Genomic DNA, 14,799 nt, shown 5'->3' with positions numbered 1-14,799 from the left:
TTTTTGAAAAAGACACTTTAACTGATCAAATTAACCAGATATGACTATAAGACTTTGTTTATATAAGACTTTGTTTATTTAAATAGATTTGAGAAAGAATGATCGAATGAATTTGAAGGTAAATTATTTTGTTAATTATTTGAATAAATTTAGAAGTAAATGAAAGTGGATTTGAAAATTAAATTGGTGAAAATTATTATAAAATTTGATTGATGTAACATATTAAAATAATTTACTTTTAAATCTATTCTCAAAATTTACTTTCAAATCTTTTCAAATTTATTCAATCAGTCTCTCCAATCATTCAAGTCAACAAACTGTAAAAAAGTATTAAATATTGTTAACGAATGTAACATTACTATTTTATTAACATATTTTATTTTATTTATAATTTTTGTCATAATTTTTGTTTATCATTAAATTAACTATGATCCAATCACACTTATTAGTTAATTAATAATATATGTTAATTTAAGTTTTAAACACTGACTTACAAGACTTACAACACTCGTCAATCCATCATGAAGATGGAATCAATCAGTTTAGCATGATATACCGATAGTTCAAGTTGATAGGTATCCACTAATATTTTTTATAAGAAATTTTGGTTAAGTGATATAAACTAAAATGTTTTTACCATAATTGAGTACAACATTCTGGTTTATGTTGGTTAAAATAGTTTAATTAAAATTCTTAAAAAATTAATAAATTCTACCCAATATTAATGACGTCGTGAAATAATTCCTATGAACATCGAATAAATAACTATTAAAGATGTCATAAAATAATTGATATTAGTAGAAAAATAATTCTACTTGAGAAATTTTTTGAGGAAATTCTAATTAATATTAAAGAAAAAATTAATTCAAATAGGCCAACTAAAAAATAACAACTACCACTTTAACATCACACCGTTCCTTATTATTAAGTAAGATAAACTAAATAAACATTTACATAATATTTATTTTCATTTAAAAAATTATCTTTAATATTAGTTGGAAATTAATATTAATATTGAAAAATAAAACCATGACCTATATATTTAGGGTCAAAAATACTACTAACCTACATTAAAAAAGACATTCTTAAATTTACTTTTACTTTGAAGAAATCTCACCAACATTAATTGAAGAAAAAAAATCTAACTAATGGGATACCAACTGGACAAAATTTTCATTTTAACTAAAATGAAAACACATTCAATTATTCTATACGAATGAAATTTAAATAAATATATATAAAAAATTATCACATCTCTTTTGATTTAAAATCTAAAAATAATAAATTTATAAGTATTTTTATTTTAGATATTATTCATTTCTTCTTCAACACGAGACTTTCTATTGATATCAAAATTTTAAGAAATATTTCAATTTTTAGCAGCTTATCACTTATAGAATAAAAAGTTATAAAATTGGTAAAACAAAATAATTTTTTCATAGTTTATAGATTAATATTAATACTGTTATTTAAAAGAAAATAACTGTAATAATAAATACATATAAAAGAACTAAACATAATCATCAAACAACCAAAAAGACTCTATGTAACATTATTGTCTTTACTAAAGATGCTTCAACACCTAACCCTCATATGTTCACATAATAAAGTGATCATCGCAAAAGAAACAAACAACACACACCAAAGGTAACAAAAAAGACAACATGATGAGCTAGTGTTCAAAGGAAAACTTCATTCAATTTAACACAACACATATTAGTTTAACATTTAAAACACTCTATAACTCATATAAACATATAATCATTTGACTCTGGACTCAATTATCCAGATACATGCTTTGACATAGACTTCATTGAAGGTGTGCACTCGTAGTAGCATTTATACTTTCCAAAGACAAACATTGTCTCTCCTCCACCCCATTCATCTTTACATGAGTTGAATAGTTGATAAAATATCAAGATACCTCCTTTATGAAATTCGTCTGTCAAGCATACACTAGCACTTTCTCAAATTACAGAATCTCTCTTTGAGATTCTTCTCATATTTCATATCATCCACACTCACATCCATATTTACACCATCTATAAAGCATCAATAATTATCAATGTATATATACTTTAAACCAGTTCAAACAAACACATGAATCAGAAAAACTAAAATCTTTAAAAGACTTGAAACAAGAGGTGCCCAATGTTAGGTCCAACACCCAGCGAGCCATGACCTTCGCCCAACGAGACAATCTCTTGCTTAAGGAAAAAAAGAGGCCTAGACATGCAATGGGAAAATAGTGCTCAACACCTTAAACCATCGCTTAGTGCCTAAAAAACAGAGAGTTCACTGACTTTGTAGAGCTCAACGTCCAAAATGACCGCTCAACGTCTTGGAGCCTAGTGACTCTCGGGTTTGACAACAGTCAGCACCACACAGGCCGCTCAACGTTATACCAAAAGACAACAATTTTGAAACTTGATCTGGATGGACTCAAGATCTATCCAAATGACCAAATTGGTATTCTTGACACTATAATTAATTTGAAAACATATTATACTTCAGATTGAATACCAATTTGCTCAATTGGCTAGGAACTCGGTCCATTAGATCAAACCAAGTACCCAAAAGCATTACAACAAATTTCAAAATATACAAACCAAATTTTAGCAAACTAAGTGGTTAACCAAGTCCTAATCGACACAGTTACAGACTCTAAATATTAAACTTACTCAGAGAACAATCCATATGGAATTTCATCTGTCAAAACCCCACTTTTAGACCAAAAATCAGTCATTACTCTAACCTATTATCAAACCAAAGTTCAACAACAACTTAGACTAACCAAACAATTAATGTTCAACTCATATACAATTCAACGATACAATTCAATGCAAACAAAAGCTAAATCTTTCAATCATCGTAAAGATTCAAACACATGTAATTCAGAGAGCAACTCCAACACTTACAATTCAACTCAAAATTCATCAAACAACCCAATTACTCAAATTAACTTTCATACAATCATACAAACTTCAATTAAAGCTTGCCTATCAGTTAAAATCAAAGTAACTAGCTTCACTTAACTGATAGATGACCAAACAATTCTAGGGGTCCTAAAACAACTCCAAAAACTCAAGAGGCTTTATCTGCTCCTACGAATAACAAAAACACGATCAAGGTACATTGTTAAAACCATTAATCAGTAGAGATTCAAATTGTAGACACATGCAAGCTGAGCGAGGCCACATGCATCAGATACAAGAAAAGACTAAAAAAAAGTTAAAAACTCAACTTACGCAAACAAAGAAACTGTTAGTCTAGATTAAAAAGCTTGCCGCAAGAATTAATCTTACGATATTAATTCTTCAATAAGATGAATAAGGAAAAAAACCCTTATAAAAAAGTCAAAAAACTCTAAAAAATTAATTTTTAAAAGGATAATATGTTTTAAAATAATAAAACTCAGTTTATAATAAAACTAGTTATATTAAAATCATTTAATATTAAAATAATTAAATTTCAATATTTTTAAACCACTATTAATTCTAAAATATCATTTTCTAAATCTTTATACTTTTCACTCTTTTTTTTTTATTTTTTTCATCTAATTTAAAAGCTTTTAATTATCACTTGTTCATATTTCTTATCTTATATATACTTTTCAGCTGTCTTTCTCTCAATATCAATCATTTCAAATAAAGTGTCAATGATTCTCCAAACAAATTAATATGATGATTAAGGCCATACATGGGCTAGATTAGGACAAAATCATCACCTAACCTTGTTAAAAGAAATCTGAATTAGGTTGGATGTTTGCATTCGAAACTTGTGCAACACTCATCACGTAAGTAGGAAATTAGTTTAAATTGAGTTTAATGAAATCATTAAGAAAATCATCTTCATCTGAATGTGTTGGGTTAAGACGATTCAATCGTCACATCCAACAGATACTCTACTCAATTACAATGATAAACAACCAGTCTAATACCCTTTAACAGATTAATTTTTTTATTGAAACGCATACTACTGCAAGTATGTTTTGCAGTAATTATAGTTCAATTAGAAGACATTTTGCACAGAGCCGGTAGATTTTGGACCAAGCTTTTGTCTTTTATATTACCAAACGGCCATTCCAAATCATTCTCTGCGCACGTCAAGGCACCGTATTCTTCTATTGGGCATCACATGTTTTGTTCTTGATTTTTCTACATAACATTGGAATTTATCAAGAAAATAATAATATTTTAAGTAATGTGGAAAAAATTTTTGTAGCATTCTTCATTTTTATTTAATCAAAACTTCTATGTCAAAGAGAGATCCATGTACGCAGGACTTTTTCTTTTATTTGATGATTTTTTTAGGGGTGCAAGTAGAGGTTATTCTGTTGATAGGTATAAAATCTGGTGAGTAGAATATTACATTCAACTTGTGATTCGAATGAATGAGGAGCTATTCTCTACTATTACATGTTGCTGTTTAGTCTTGCTCTGATTATTCCATTGCTCATTCCTCAAAGGCCAATTCTCTTTATTTGCTTCTTGACTTTTCAAACCATCTTCTTGGACTTGACTTGTAAACATCTGGGAAGCTTGCACGCTGTTTCCTCAAAACGATCGTCATTCTTTTCTTGTTGTCCAAGCTGTAATAGTTTTCTTTCTTTTTCTTTTTTTTTGAAGTTGGTGAGGAAAGTTGGCATTGAAGAAATTCAATATCCACAATCACGTGGGATACATGGTGGGGAGGGTTCTATAGTTCACAATTTAAACTCTACCATCTGTTTGATTTTATGAAAAAGTAAAAATCTTTCCATAAAAAGTTTATTTTTATTGCGGAGAACACACAGTTGAGAGGATTACAAGAAATTGAAATTTTACTGTTGCGAAAACCAAGAAGGGAGGTTGCGAAACTCGTTTTGTTTTCAGTCTTGCAGACGTATCCGTAGTATAAACGTAGGCGTATCTGTTTCATCAAACAGCTCAGTAGTCCCAAGTCCAGAGCAACTTACTGTTGCTCAGGACTACCTTGGCCTTTTCTATCTGTTTTCTGGATTGAGAGGTGGTTAAAACTCGTAAAGGTAAGCTTTGTTTAGTTGTATTTTGGAGTTTTTGTTTTACTTCCAAAGCCTTTTTACCTTACTTTCTACGGTGTACTATTAGTTTCCAGCCTGTCAAATACAGACTCATAAGGGCAGCACAAGTTTTCTTCTCCTTTAAATTTTGACCAACCCTGTTTTCTTGTTTCAGGGAGTGGAGGGAAAGAAGTGGATGGAAATTGAGTTATAAGGTTGTAAGGTTGTAATACTAGTGAAGAAGTTTCTTGTTGGGGTGTCTGCAAACAAGCATGTCGTTTGCAGCTTCAAATTGGCTGACGTCCCTCTCGTGTTCATTGAATGCAACTCCAAATCTGCCTCACTGGCTGAGATTCATTTTCCTCTCTCCATGCCCTCAGAGAGCTCTTTTTTCTGGTGTTGACGTTCTGCTTCTGTTGACCCTCTTTGTGTTTGCGCTTGTAAAGCTCTATTCTAGGCTCACTTCCAATGGCAACGATAACTCACACCTTGATAAACCACTTATCAGAGACAACAGAGTTTCTGTCAGGACAACGGCATGGTTTAAGCTAACTCTAATTGCGACCACTCTTTTGACAATATTGTACGCGGTGGCTTGCATTCTAGTGTTTGTCAGTTCCACCAACGTGCCCTGGAAGCAAACTGATGGGTTGTTTTGGTTACTTCAGGCCATAACACAACTAGTCCTTATAGTCTTGATCGTCCATGAGAAAAGATTTGAAGCTGTTGCTCACCCTTTGTCTCTCAGAATATACTGGATTGTCAATTTCATTGTGGTTTCTCTGTTCACTGCTTCTGGGATCATACGTTTGGTCTCTGTGGGAGTGGAGGATGGGAAACACTTCAGCTTCATGGTTGATGATACGGTTTCTTTCATTTCTTTACCCTTGTCACTTTTTCTGCTCTGTGTTGCGGTTAAAGGGTTCACCGGGATTGTGTCTGGCGAAGAAACAGAACCCCTTATTGACGAGGAAACAAAACTACATGAGAAATCCAACGTTACTGGCTTTGCTTCAGCTTCTGCAATATCCAAGGCCTTTTGGATTTGGATAAACCCGTTGTTGAGCAAAGGGTACAAGTCACCTTTGAAGATTGATGAAATTCCATACCTTTCAGCTCAGCATAGAGCTGAGAGGATGTCCGTTATCTTTGAATCAAAGTGGCCTAAATCAGATGAGAAGTCGGAGCACCCGGTTCGAACAACGTTGCTTCGGTGTTTCTGGAAGGAGATAGCCTTCACAGCATTTCTTGCTGTTATTAGGCTATCTGTGATGTTCGTAGGGCCAGTTCTCATTCAAAGTTTTGTTGATTTTACAGCAGGAAAAGGTAGCTCTGTGTACGAAGGGTACTACCTCGTGTTGGTTCTCCTGTGTGCCAAATTTGTAGAAGTTTTGACAACTCACCATTTCAACTTCAACTCTCAGAAGCTTGGGATGCTTATCAGATGCACTCTCATCACTTCTTTGTACAAGAAGGGGCTCAGGCTAACGGGTTCCGCGAGGCAAGATCATGGTGTTGGGCCTATTGTCAATTACATGGCTGTTGATACCCAGCAACTCTCTGATATGATGCTCCAGTTACACGCTGTGTGGATGATGCCATTTCAAGTTGGCATTGGTTTGTTTTTGCTCTACAATTGTCTGGGAGCCTCGGTGATTACGGCTACAATTGGACTTCTCGGTGTCATTGCATTTGCTGTGGTGGCTAATAGAAGAAACAAGCGTTACCAGTTTAACGCCATGATGTGCCGTGACTCAAGGATGAAGGCAGTGAATGAGTTGCTTAATTACATGCGAGTCATCAAGTTCCAAGCATGGGAAGAACATTTCAATGGGAGAATTTTGGGTTTCCGCAAGTCTGAGTTTGAGTGGCTCTCCAAGTTTATGCAATCAATCTGTGGCGTTATTATTGTATTGTGGAGCACCCCATTGTTGATATCAACTCTGACGTTTGGTACCGCGCTTTTGCTTGGAGTTCGACTTGATGCAGGCACGGTTTTCACCACCACAACTGTGTTTAAGATCCTCCAGGAACCTATTAGGACCTTTCCTCAGAGTATGATATCTCTTTCACAAGCGCTGGTATCACTTGGGAGGTTAGATAGGTACATGTCTAGCAGGGAATTGTCGGATGATTTGGTTGAGAGAGAGGAAGGGTGTAGTGGACGCATTGCTGTGCAGGTCAGAGATGGAACCTTTAGCTGGGATGATGATGGTCAGCTGCAAGACTTGAAAAACATTAATTTGGAGATTAATAAGGGGGAGCTTACAGCAATTGTTGGGACTGTGGGGTCGGGAAAATCTTCACTCCTTGCTTCAATTCTTGGTGAGATGCACAAAAATTCTGGGAAGGTATGTAATATTTTTTGTTTAGAAATGAGGACTTTGTTTTCTGTACCATGCAGTCACTAATTTGTGCGGTAATGTTGGTTTCTGACTGTATGTTTTGGTGGCAGATTCAAGTTTGTGGGAGTACTGCTTATGTTGCTCAAACATCTTGGATTCAAAACGGGACCATTGAGGAAAACATTCTCTTTGGCTTACCAATGAACAGGCAGAAGTACAATGAAGTGGTCAGAGTTTGTAGCTTGGAGAAAGACTTGGAAATGATGGAGCATGGTGATCAGACAGAGATTGGAGAGCGTGGCATCAACCTAAGTGGGGGTCAGAAGCAGCGCATACAGCTTGCCAGGGCTGTATATCAAGATTCTGATATATATCTTCTTGATGATGTTTTCAGTGCTGTAGATGCACATACTGGCACTGAAATATTCAAGGTGATTAATCTAATATCTTTCTCTGTTTCCTACTCTGATCATTCTATAAGCTAGACTAATTCATTTTTTTTATTACAAGTGACTTTTGTGAATCCTTGTAATAAAAAAAATGATGTAGAATTCAGTTTAGTTATTGACTTTTGGTGGGTTGAAATTAGCACCTATCCAAATGTTTTTGAGACAGTATACTAAAAATGAGGCCATATTTACAGTATTATATATGTTTTTATAGTATAGCCATGTTTTAAATTAGAGTAATTTTATGCAGGAATGTGTGAGGGGATCTCTTAAAGGAAAGACCATTATTCTTGTAACACACCAAGTAGACTTCCTACATAATGTGGATCTCATAGTGGTAAGGCTTTATCATAATCCTTTAATGTCTTGTACCATTCAATCTCCAATTTAACTTGGCAAAAGATTTTAAATTTCTAATACACATGTTTGCTTGGTCAAAAGGTGATGAGGGATGGAGCGATAGTACAATCAGGGAAGTATGATGATCTACTTGCTTCTGGAATGGATTTTAGTGTTCTTGTTGCAGCACATGAGACATCGATGGAACTAGTGGAGCAAGGTGCGGTTGTGCCTGGGGAAAATCTGAATCAGCAAATAAAATCACCAAAGGCAGGTTATAATAACAGAGAAGCCAATGGTGAAAGAAATTCTCTTGACCAGCCCAAGTCTGACAATGAAGGTTCTAAACTCATCAAAGAAGAGGAAAGAGAAACTGGGAAAGTTAGCTTTCGTATCTATAAACTCTACTGCACTGAGGCTTTTGGGTGGTGGGGCATTGGAGGAGTAATCCTTCTTTCTGTGTTGTGGCAAGCATCAATGATGGCGAGTGACTATTGGTTGGCTTATGAAACATCCGAAGAGCGTGCACAGTTCTTCAACCCTTCTGTGTTTATTTCTATCTACGGAATTATTGCTGTAGTTTCGGTTATTTTGATTGTGCTAAGAGCCTACGCTGTTATGGTCCTCGGGTTAAAGACAGCACAGATTTTCTTCGCTCAAATTCTCCACAGCATCTTGCATGCCCCTATGTCTTTCTTTGACACCACTCCATCCGGGAGAATTCTAAGCAGGGTAAGAATTCCAAGGCTCAAGTATACAATTTTAAATGTTACATGGACAAACTTCAGAAAAAATAAGTAAAAATTAACGTTTATGCATAAAATAATTTGCAGAAGCTTTATCATATAACTTTTCCAAACAATCTTAATAAGCTAATTTTAATTTAAAGAAGTTAATGTTACTTTTTTCTCTCATAAATTTTCTTTTTGGAGAAACTTGTCCAAACAGATGTATTCTTCCACATTACTGTCACCTTCATATATAATGAATTCTATTTACTTAAACTTTGACAGGCATCCACTGATCAGACCAATGTTGATGTCTTTATCCCCTTGTTCCTCAATTTTGTGATAGCCATGTACATTACAGTGATCAGCATCTTCATAATCACATGTCAAAATTCTTGGCCGACAGCTTTCCTGTTAGTTCCTCTTGCTTGGTTAAACATTTGGTACCGGGTATGTCTGTTAGTACAATGCATTGCTGTCGTTTTATTATTTCAAGAATGATGCATCAAATGGATTTAATTGATTTCTCCGTGTTAGATTATCAATCAATGTCTATATTCTAAACTTTGTGGCTGGAAACAAAAGTAAACGTGCTTACTATTAATGATTTCTCTATTCAACTATTGTAGTAATTGAATAGCCATGGTAAACTCACAGGAATTGCTCACAGCTAAGCATATGTGATGCTACACATGCTAACAATTCGTGTTGTTTGATTTTGCCATTTTTGGCTTTGCAGGGTTATTTTCTTGCTTCCTCTCGTGAGTTAACTCGTCTGGATTCGATTACAAAAGCACCTGTCATTCACCATTTCTCTGAAAGCATTTCGGGGGTCATGACAATCCGCGCATTCGGAAAGCAGAAGCAGTTTTGCGTAGAAAATATTAAACGGGTGAATTCTAATTTGCGAATGGATTTCCACAACTTCAGTTCCAATGCGTGGTTGGGTTTCCGCTTAGAATTGCTTGGAAGCATAGTTTTTTGCTTCTCCGCCATGTTCATGATCATGTTACCCAGCAATATCATAAAGCCAGGTAAACAAACTCACTATAAAATTATTTTTTAAATTATTTGCCTTATTTTCTCAATGATCCTTCACATTAGATACATCTGATTTAATCTTTTAAAGTGGTCCTCAGCAGATCAGATGGTGGTTTTGTTTCTGTCAATGTCATCATCACTGAGAGTTCTTTGAACAACTATTTGTTCCATACAAAATTCTGATACAAAGTTTTATGCCAAAACTCATAGTGGACCAGGTTCATAGTGTAATTCTAACAGAAGGATAGACACTCGTAGTTGTAGTAGATGAAAGTGTTACTGCTTTTCTTTTACTTGGAAGTGGTGTAGTGGATTGGTTACAAGTAAAATAAGGAAAATAACAACATCACTGTCCGCATAGGACAGAAACACATCAAACAAAATTATATGATGAAAACCCCTAAAGTTCTAACTTTTTATAAAGAAAAAAGAATTCCACCTGTTACCCAATAAAGGCTAGAATCTGGCCGTCACCCTATCCTAGTTCCATTCCTTACTAAACTTGTCTTCTATGTTCCAATTATTCAGTCACATCACTCAACAATCACAACACACCCTTTCAAGCACGTCTCTAGCAGGATACTCTATTTGTGCAAAATGTCCAATAGATAAGACAAAATAGAGACAAGAAGCTGATTTCAAGATGGTGCTTCTTTGAATTATTATTCAACTACAATACGTGTGGAAAATATTCAAGTGTGCGACGTGTACACTACATGTTGGACTAGAATGTTAAGAATTCAAGATCCGTTGGAAGTCTTACGAAATGAGTAGGATGGTCAATAGAATGACCAAAAAACTTATTTTCTTAAGGTTTTGCAGTAGTTTCCTGATCTTTTATATGAGTTTGTTGATGACTAATTGGTGTCAAGACAGTGGTCTGCACTCCCCCTTGAAAAACCTAACATAGAATTGAAAAGCAATGGAATGGTTTTTATCCTGCAGTCAAAATTTTATCGTGATAAACAAGTGATTGGGTTGTTGTGATTGATGCAGAGAATGTTGGTTTGTCGCTCTCATATGGGTTATCATTAAACGCCGTTATGTTCTGGGCCATTTACATGAGCTGTTTCATTGAAAACAAATTGGTATCTGTTGAGAGGATCAAACAGTTCACAAATATTCCATCCGAAGCAACATGGAGAAACAAGGATCGTGTGCCTCCTGCAAATTGGCCCGGTCAAGGCAATGTTGATATCAAAGATTTGCAGGTATCCAGAAAAAACCAAATTGATTATGATTATTTCTTGTGGTAAAATTAATTATCCAGAAAAATACAAGAGATTTTCAATTTAAAATCTTAGGATTGCGACTGTTGTAAAGCACGAAGGCAGAGTTTTATTAAGTTTGCTGGTGCTGATGTTAAATGACAGAAATTCTAAAATCTTATGACTGGTTAACGAATAAGACAACTATTTTATGTTGTAGTAATAAATGGTATGTGGTGTCAAGGCATATAATATTTTTATTTAGTACATTACTTTATTAAATGATTATTATTAAAACATTTGAAAGACTTGTGTTATTGTTGTTGTAATACGCTTTGAGCAAAAAATTATTTTCTTAAGGTAATCACTTAAACTTGTGACAAACAGGTTAGATATCGTCCCAACACCCCTTTGGTTCTTAAAGGCATCACCTTAAGCATCAATGGAGGAGAAAAAGTTGGTGTTGTTGGTCGAACAGGAAGTGGAAAATCAACTTTGATTCAAGTTTTCTTCAGGCTGGTTGAACCAACAGGAGGAAAAATAATAATTGACGGCATTGACATATCTAGCTTGGGACTTCACGATCTTAGATCACGGTTTGGTATCATTCCTCAAGAGCCTGTCCTTTTTGAAGGAACAGTTCGAAGTAACATTGATCCAACTGGACAATATACAGACGAAGAGATATGGAAGGTAAATAAATAAATTCCTTCAGACCCATTTACTTTCATTTTTGTGCCATTTGCCTCACCATTTCTTGTTTACTGTTGTAGAGTTTGGAACGATGTCAGCTAAAAGAAGCAGTGGCTTCCAAGCCAGAAAAACTTGACTCTTCAGGTTTGAAACATTCTTACGATACTTTGATTAATTTTTGGCCTTACTAATGGAAATGGTAATTGACTTCACAGTGGTTGATAATGGAGATAACTGGAGTGTGGGGCAGAGACAGTTGCTTTGTTTGGGAAGAGTTATGCTTAAGGAAAGTAGGTTGTTGTTTATGGATGAGGCAACAGCTTCTGTTGATTCTCAAACCGATGCTGTGATTCAAAAGATCATCCGAGAGGACTTTGCAGCACGTACCATCATCAGCATTGCTCATAGAATACCAACAGTAATGGACTGCGATAGAATTCTAGTTGTGGACGCAGGCATGAAACATATTCTTCTCTTTCTTCTTACTCTGTTACATCTCATAGATTACACTATTTGTAAGCTAAGTTCTTTTTATTTTTACATTAACAGGGAAGGCAAAAGAATTTGACTCACCAGCCAACTTGGTCCAAAGGCCATCACTCTTTGTTGCTTTAGTTCAGGAGTATGCCAATCGCTCAAGTGGCCTTTAAGAAACTTTTGACAGTAACAGAAAATCGTAGATTGGCTAAGCCTATTAAGTTTTGATTGATCTTCCTAATGCTATGTGAAAGAACAAAAGACATTTAGCATGGACGCAGAAAACAAGTGTTGTGAGACGCAATTACCGTCTGGAATAATTTCTATTAATGCAAGTGAAGTTGGCTAAAGTAAATCTAATGTACAACCATTGTAGCAATTACAGTATCGAAAAGCTGCACCATTGACTTCACATTATTCTGATTTGCTTGTACTTCTGATTGAGAATTAGCTTACAACATTAATAATTTGTTCTTCTGATACATGTGGACATGGCACAAGGAGTTCTAAAAGTTCCTTTTTTTCTTAGAAAAATCAAAAGGACTGTTGTTTAGCTGTTAAAACACCCATGGTTATAAAAATGTTATTTATACTTGACGGATCGAGAATTCTTGTATCACAGAATTAACAGTCACACTTAAAAACGCCATATTTGAAAATTGTTTTTTTTTAAGGAAATGTACACAAAATATTGATATTAATAATTTTGAAAGTTATTTATCTCAAATTATCAATCGTAGGACCATAAATTATAATAATAATGATAATAACATTTAATTAATTAATAAATTATGGTCAAGGATCATAAATTATCAATTAATTAATTAAAATTAATAATTATAATAATAATGGTAATAACATTTAATTAATTAACAAATTATGGTTCTATATATATTGATATATTAGAACTATAAATCATATATATATATATATATATATATATATATGACCATAAATTATCAATTAATAATTATAATGACAATGGATAATAACATATAATTAATTAATAAAAATATTATAATTCTTATATTATAATTATATAAACATTTGGTTATTATTTTAAAATACTCTATATCTCTCTCTATATATTACAATTATAAATTATATATGTATATATATAGAATTAAATATTAATAAAAATAATATTTATAATAATACAAAACAATAACAAATAAATAATTATAAAGTACTAATATTATAATAATAACAAGAATTAAAATTTGTAAATTAATAAAATAATAGAAATATTATTATAGAAAAAAAAAGACTTATCTTTTCTAAATGATGAGTGAGTTTTTCTACTAAATGGAATATTACAATTTTAGTATCAATAGTTGTCCTTAGAATGATCTAAGGGTTGTGGATTTATCTTGTATTGCAAAATTTAAAAGTTTAAGTTTAGATTGTAGAGATTGTTTATCAAACTGGAAGTATTAAGAACATAAAATGTCTTGATAGAGTGACAGGGGTGTACACTCATGACTATATCAAAGCTAGTTTCCTTTCTTAATTCTGAAAGTTTAGGGAAAGAAGAGTGATAGACAACATGTAGTATGTAAAAGGTAGGCTTGGAGCCAGTGGATGTTGAGAATATATGTAAGAAAGAGTTGGGTTTGTTAAAGAGAGAGAGAGTTAGAGTTGTAGTTTGAGTTTTGCCTTTTATACTAATTCTTGTCATGTTTATGCCTTTGTGGTTTTTGTTCATTGCCTATGGTGGTAGAGGAATGCAAATTCAAGGTCAACTTGATTTGCTTACCTTTATAATAGTTGGGTAATATGAAGATATAATCTCTTGCCTTCGAGATATGAAGATATAATATGTTGTATATTGGTGAGTGAGGAAAGTTATGTTTTGTTTGGAGTTCATAATTTTGGACCAAGGGAATCTTTAAGAATAGTTTATGGGATAGGATACCATAAGTTTTATAAGAGGAGTTGAGTCCAAAGGTTAGAATAAGGGTAGATATCAGTGCATACTTGTATAACAAAATTTAAGAAATCAACTTGGTTTTACATCTCAACAATGTCTATGGCCTGAAGGTGGAAAGTTGTGGAAGGTTTGAGATTAAGGATAAAAAGGGTAAAGACCATGAATGTATAAGGAAGGCATATCTCTAGTGGGGGGCTAAGATGAGATAGGGCTTTGAGGATCAATCAGGCAAGGTGGTGTTTTATAAGTAAGGGGGAAAATAATTTGTTGAGAAGAAGGAAGTATATTAGGAGTTTTATAATTAGATCAGCATCACTAAGAGGTAGTTAGATCTTCTTAGCAATAACAACAATCAAAGTCAATAGTAGAAGGGATGTTCTAAGTAAGGTGGTTCACATGGGAGAAAAGTTTGACCTTGGACATGAGGTGGAGGGTTTCAAGTGCCAAAGAGAGAAGCACATTTTTAAGATTATTTTTGTAAGGAGGGGCAGCTAGTGATGCTAAAAAACATTAAGGGGGGAAATGAGAATAAAGGTCTTGAGTAGCTAAAAAGGTGTTTACAATAGTGA

The 14,799-nt window shown here is 33.7% G+C and overlaps 1 protein-coding gene across 1 annotated transcript; it reads left to right on the top strand.

Moving 5' to 3' along the window:
• The first annotated feature begins 4,366 nt into the window (after positions 1 to 4,366).
• LOC106771883 (ABC transporter C family member 4) lies at positions 4,367 to 12,863 on the top strand. The gene is made up of 12 exons (XM_014657898.2): positions 4,367 to 5,026; positions 5,196 to 7,371; positions 7,476 to 7,796; positions 8,065 to 8,151; positions 8,256 to 8,885; positions 9,167 to 9,331; positions 9,621 to 9,915; positions 10,919 to 11,133; positions 11,518 to 11,823; positions 11,904 to 11,967; positions 12,039 to 12,278; positions 12,373 to 12,863. The coding sequence occupies exons 2-12, from the start codon at positions 5,293 to 5,295 to the stop codon at positions 12,471 to 12,473; spliced, it is 4,503 nt and encodes a 1,500-aa protein (XP_014513384.1). The 5' UTR covers positions 4,367 to 5,026; positions 5,196 to 5,292; the 3' UTR covers positions 12,474 to 12,863.
• The last annotated feature ends 1,936 nt before the right edge of the window (positions 12,864 to 14,799 follow it).

This window comes from Vigna radiata, chromosome 8 (genome assembly GCF_000741045.1).
Source record: "Vigna radiata var. radiata cultivar VC1973A chromosome 8, Vradiata_ver6, whole genome shotgun sequence".
In the NCBI taxonomy this organism is placed as follows: Eukaryota; Viridiplantae; Streptophyta; class Magnoliopsida; order Fabales; family Fabaceae; genus Vigna; species Vigna radiata.
Note: the sequence above shows the minus strand (reverse complement) of the source record. Positions and strands in the feature narration are given on the sequence as shown.

Excerpts from the sequence above, each read along its gene's own strand:
- LOC106771883 (XM_014657898.2), top strand. The coding sequence starts at position 5,293 with ATGTCGTTTGCAGCTTCAAATTGGCTGACGTCCCTCTCGTGTTCATTG. Across the intron at positions 7,372-7,475 it reads TGCACAAAAATTCTGGGAAG|ATTCAAGTTTGTGGGAGTAC; the intron begins GTATGTAATATT and ends TTTTGGTGGCAG. Across the intron at positions 11,968-12,038 it reads AGAAAAACTTGACTCTTCAG|TGGTTGATAATGGAGATAAC; the intron begins GTTTGAAACATT and ends TTGACTTCACAG.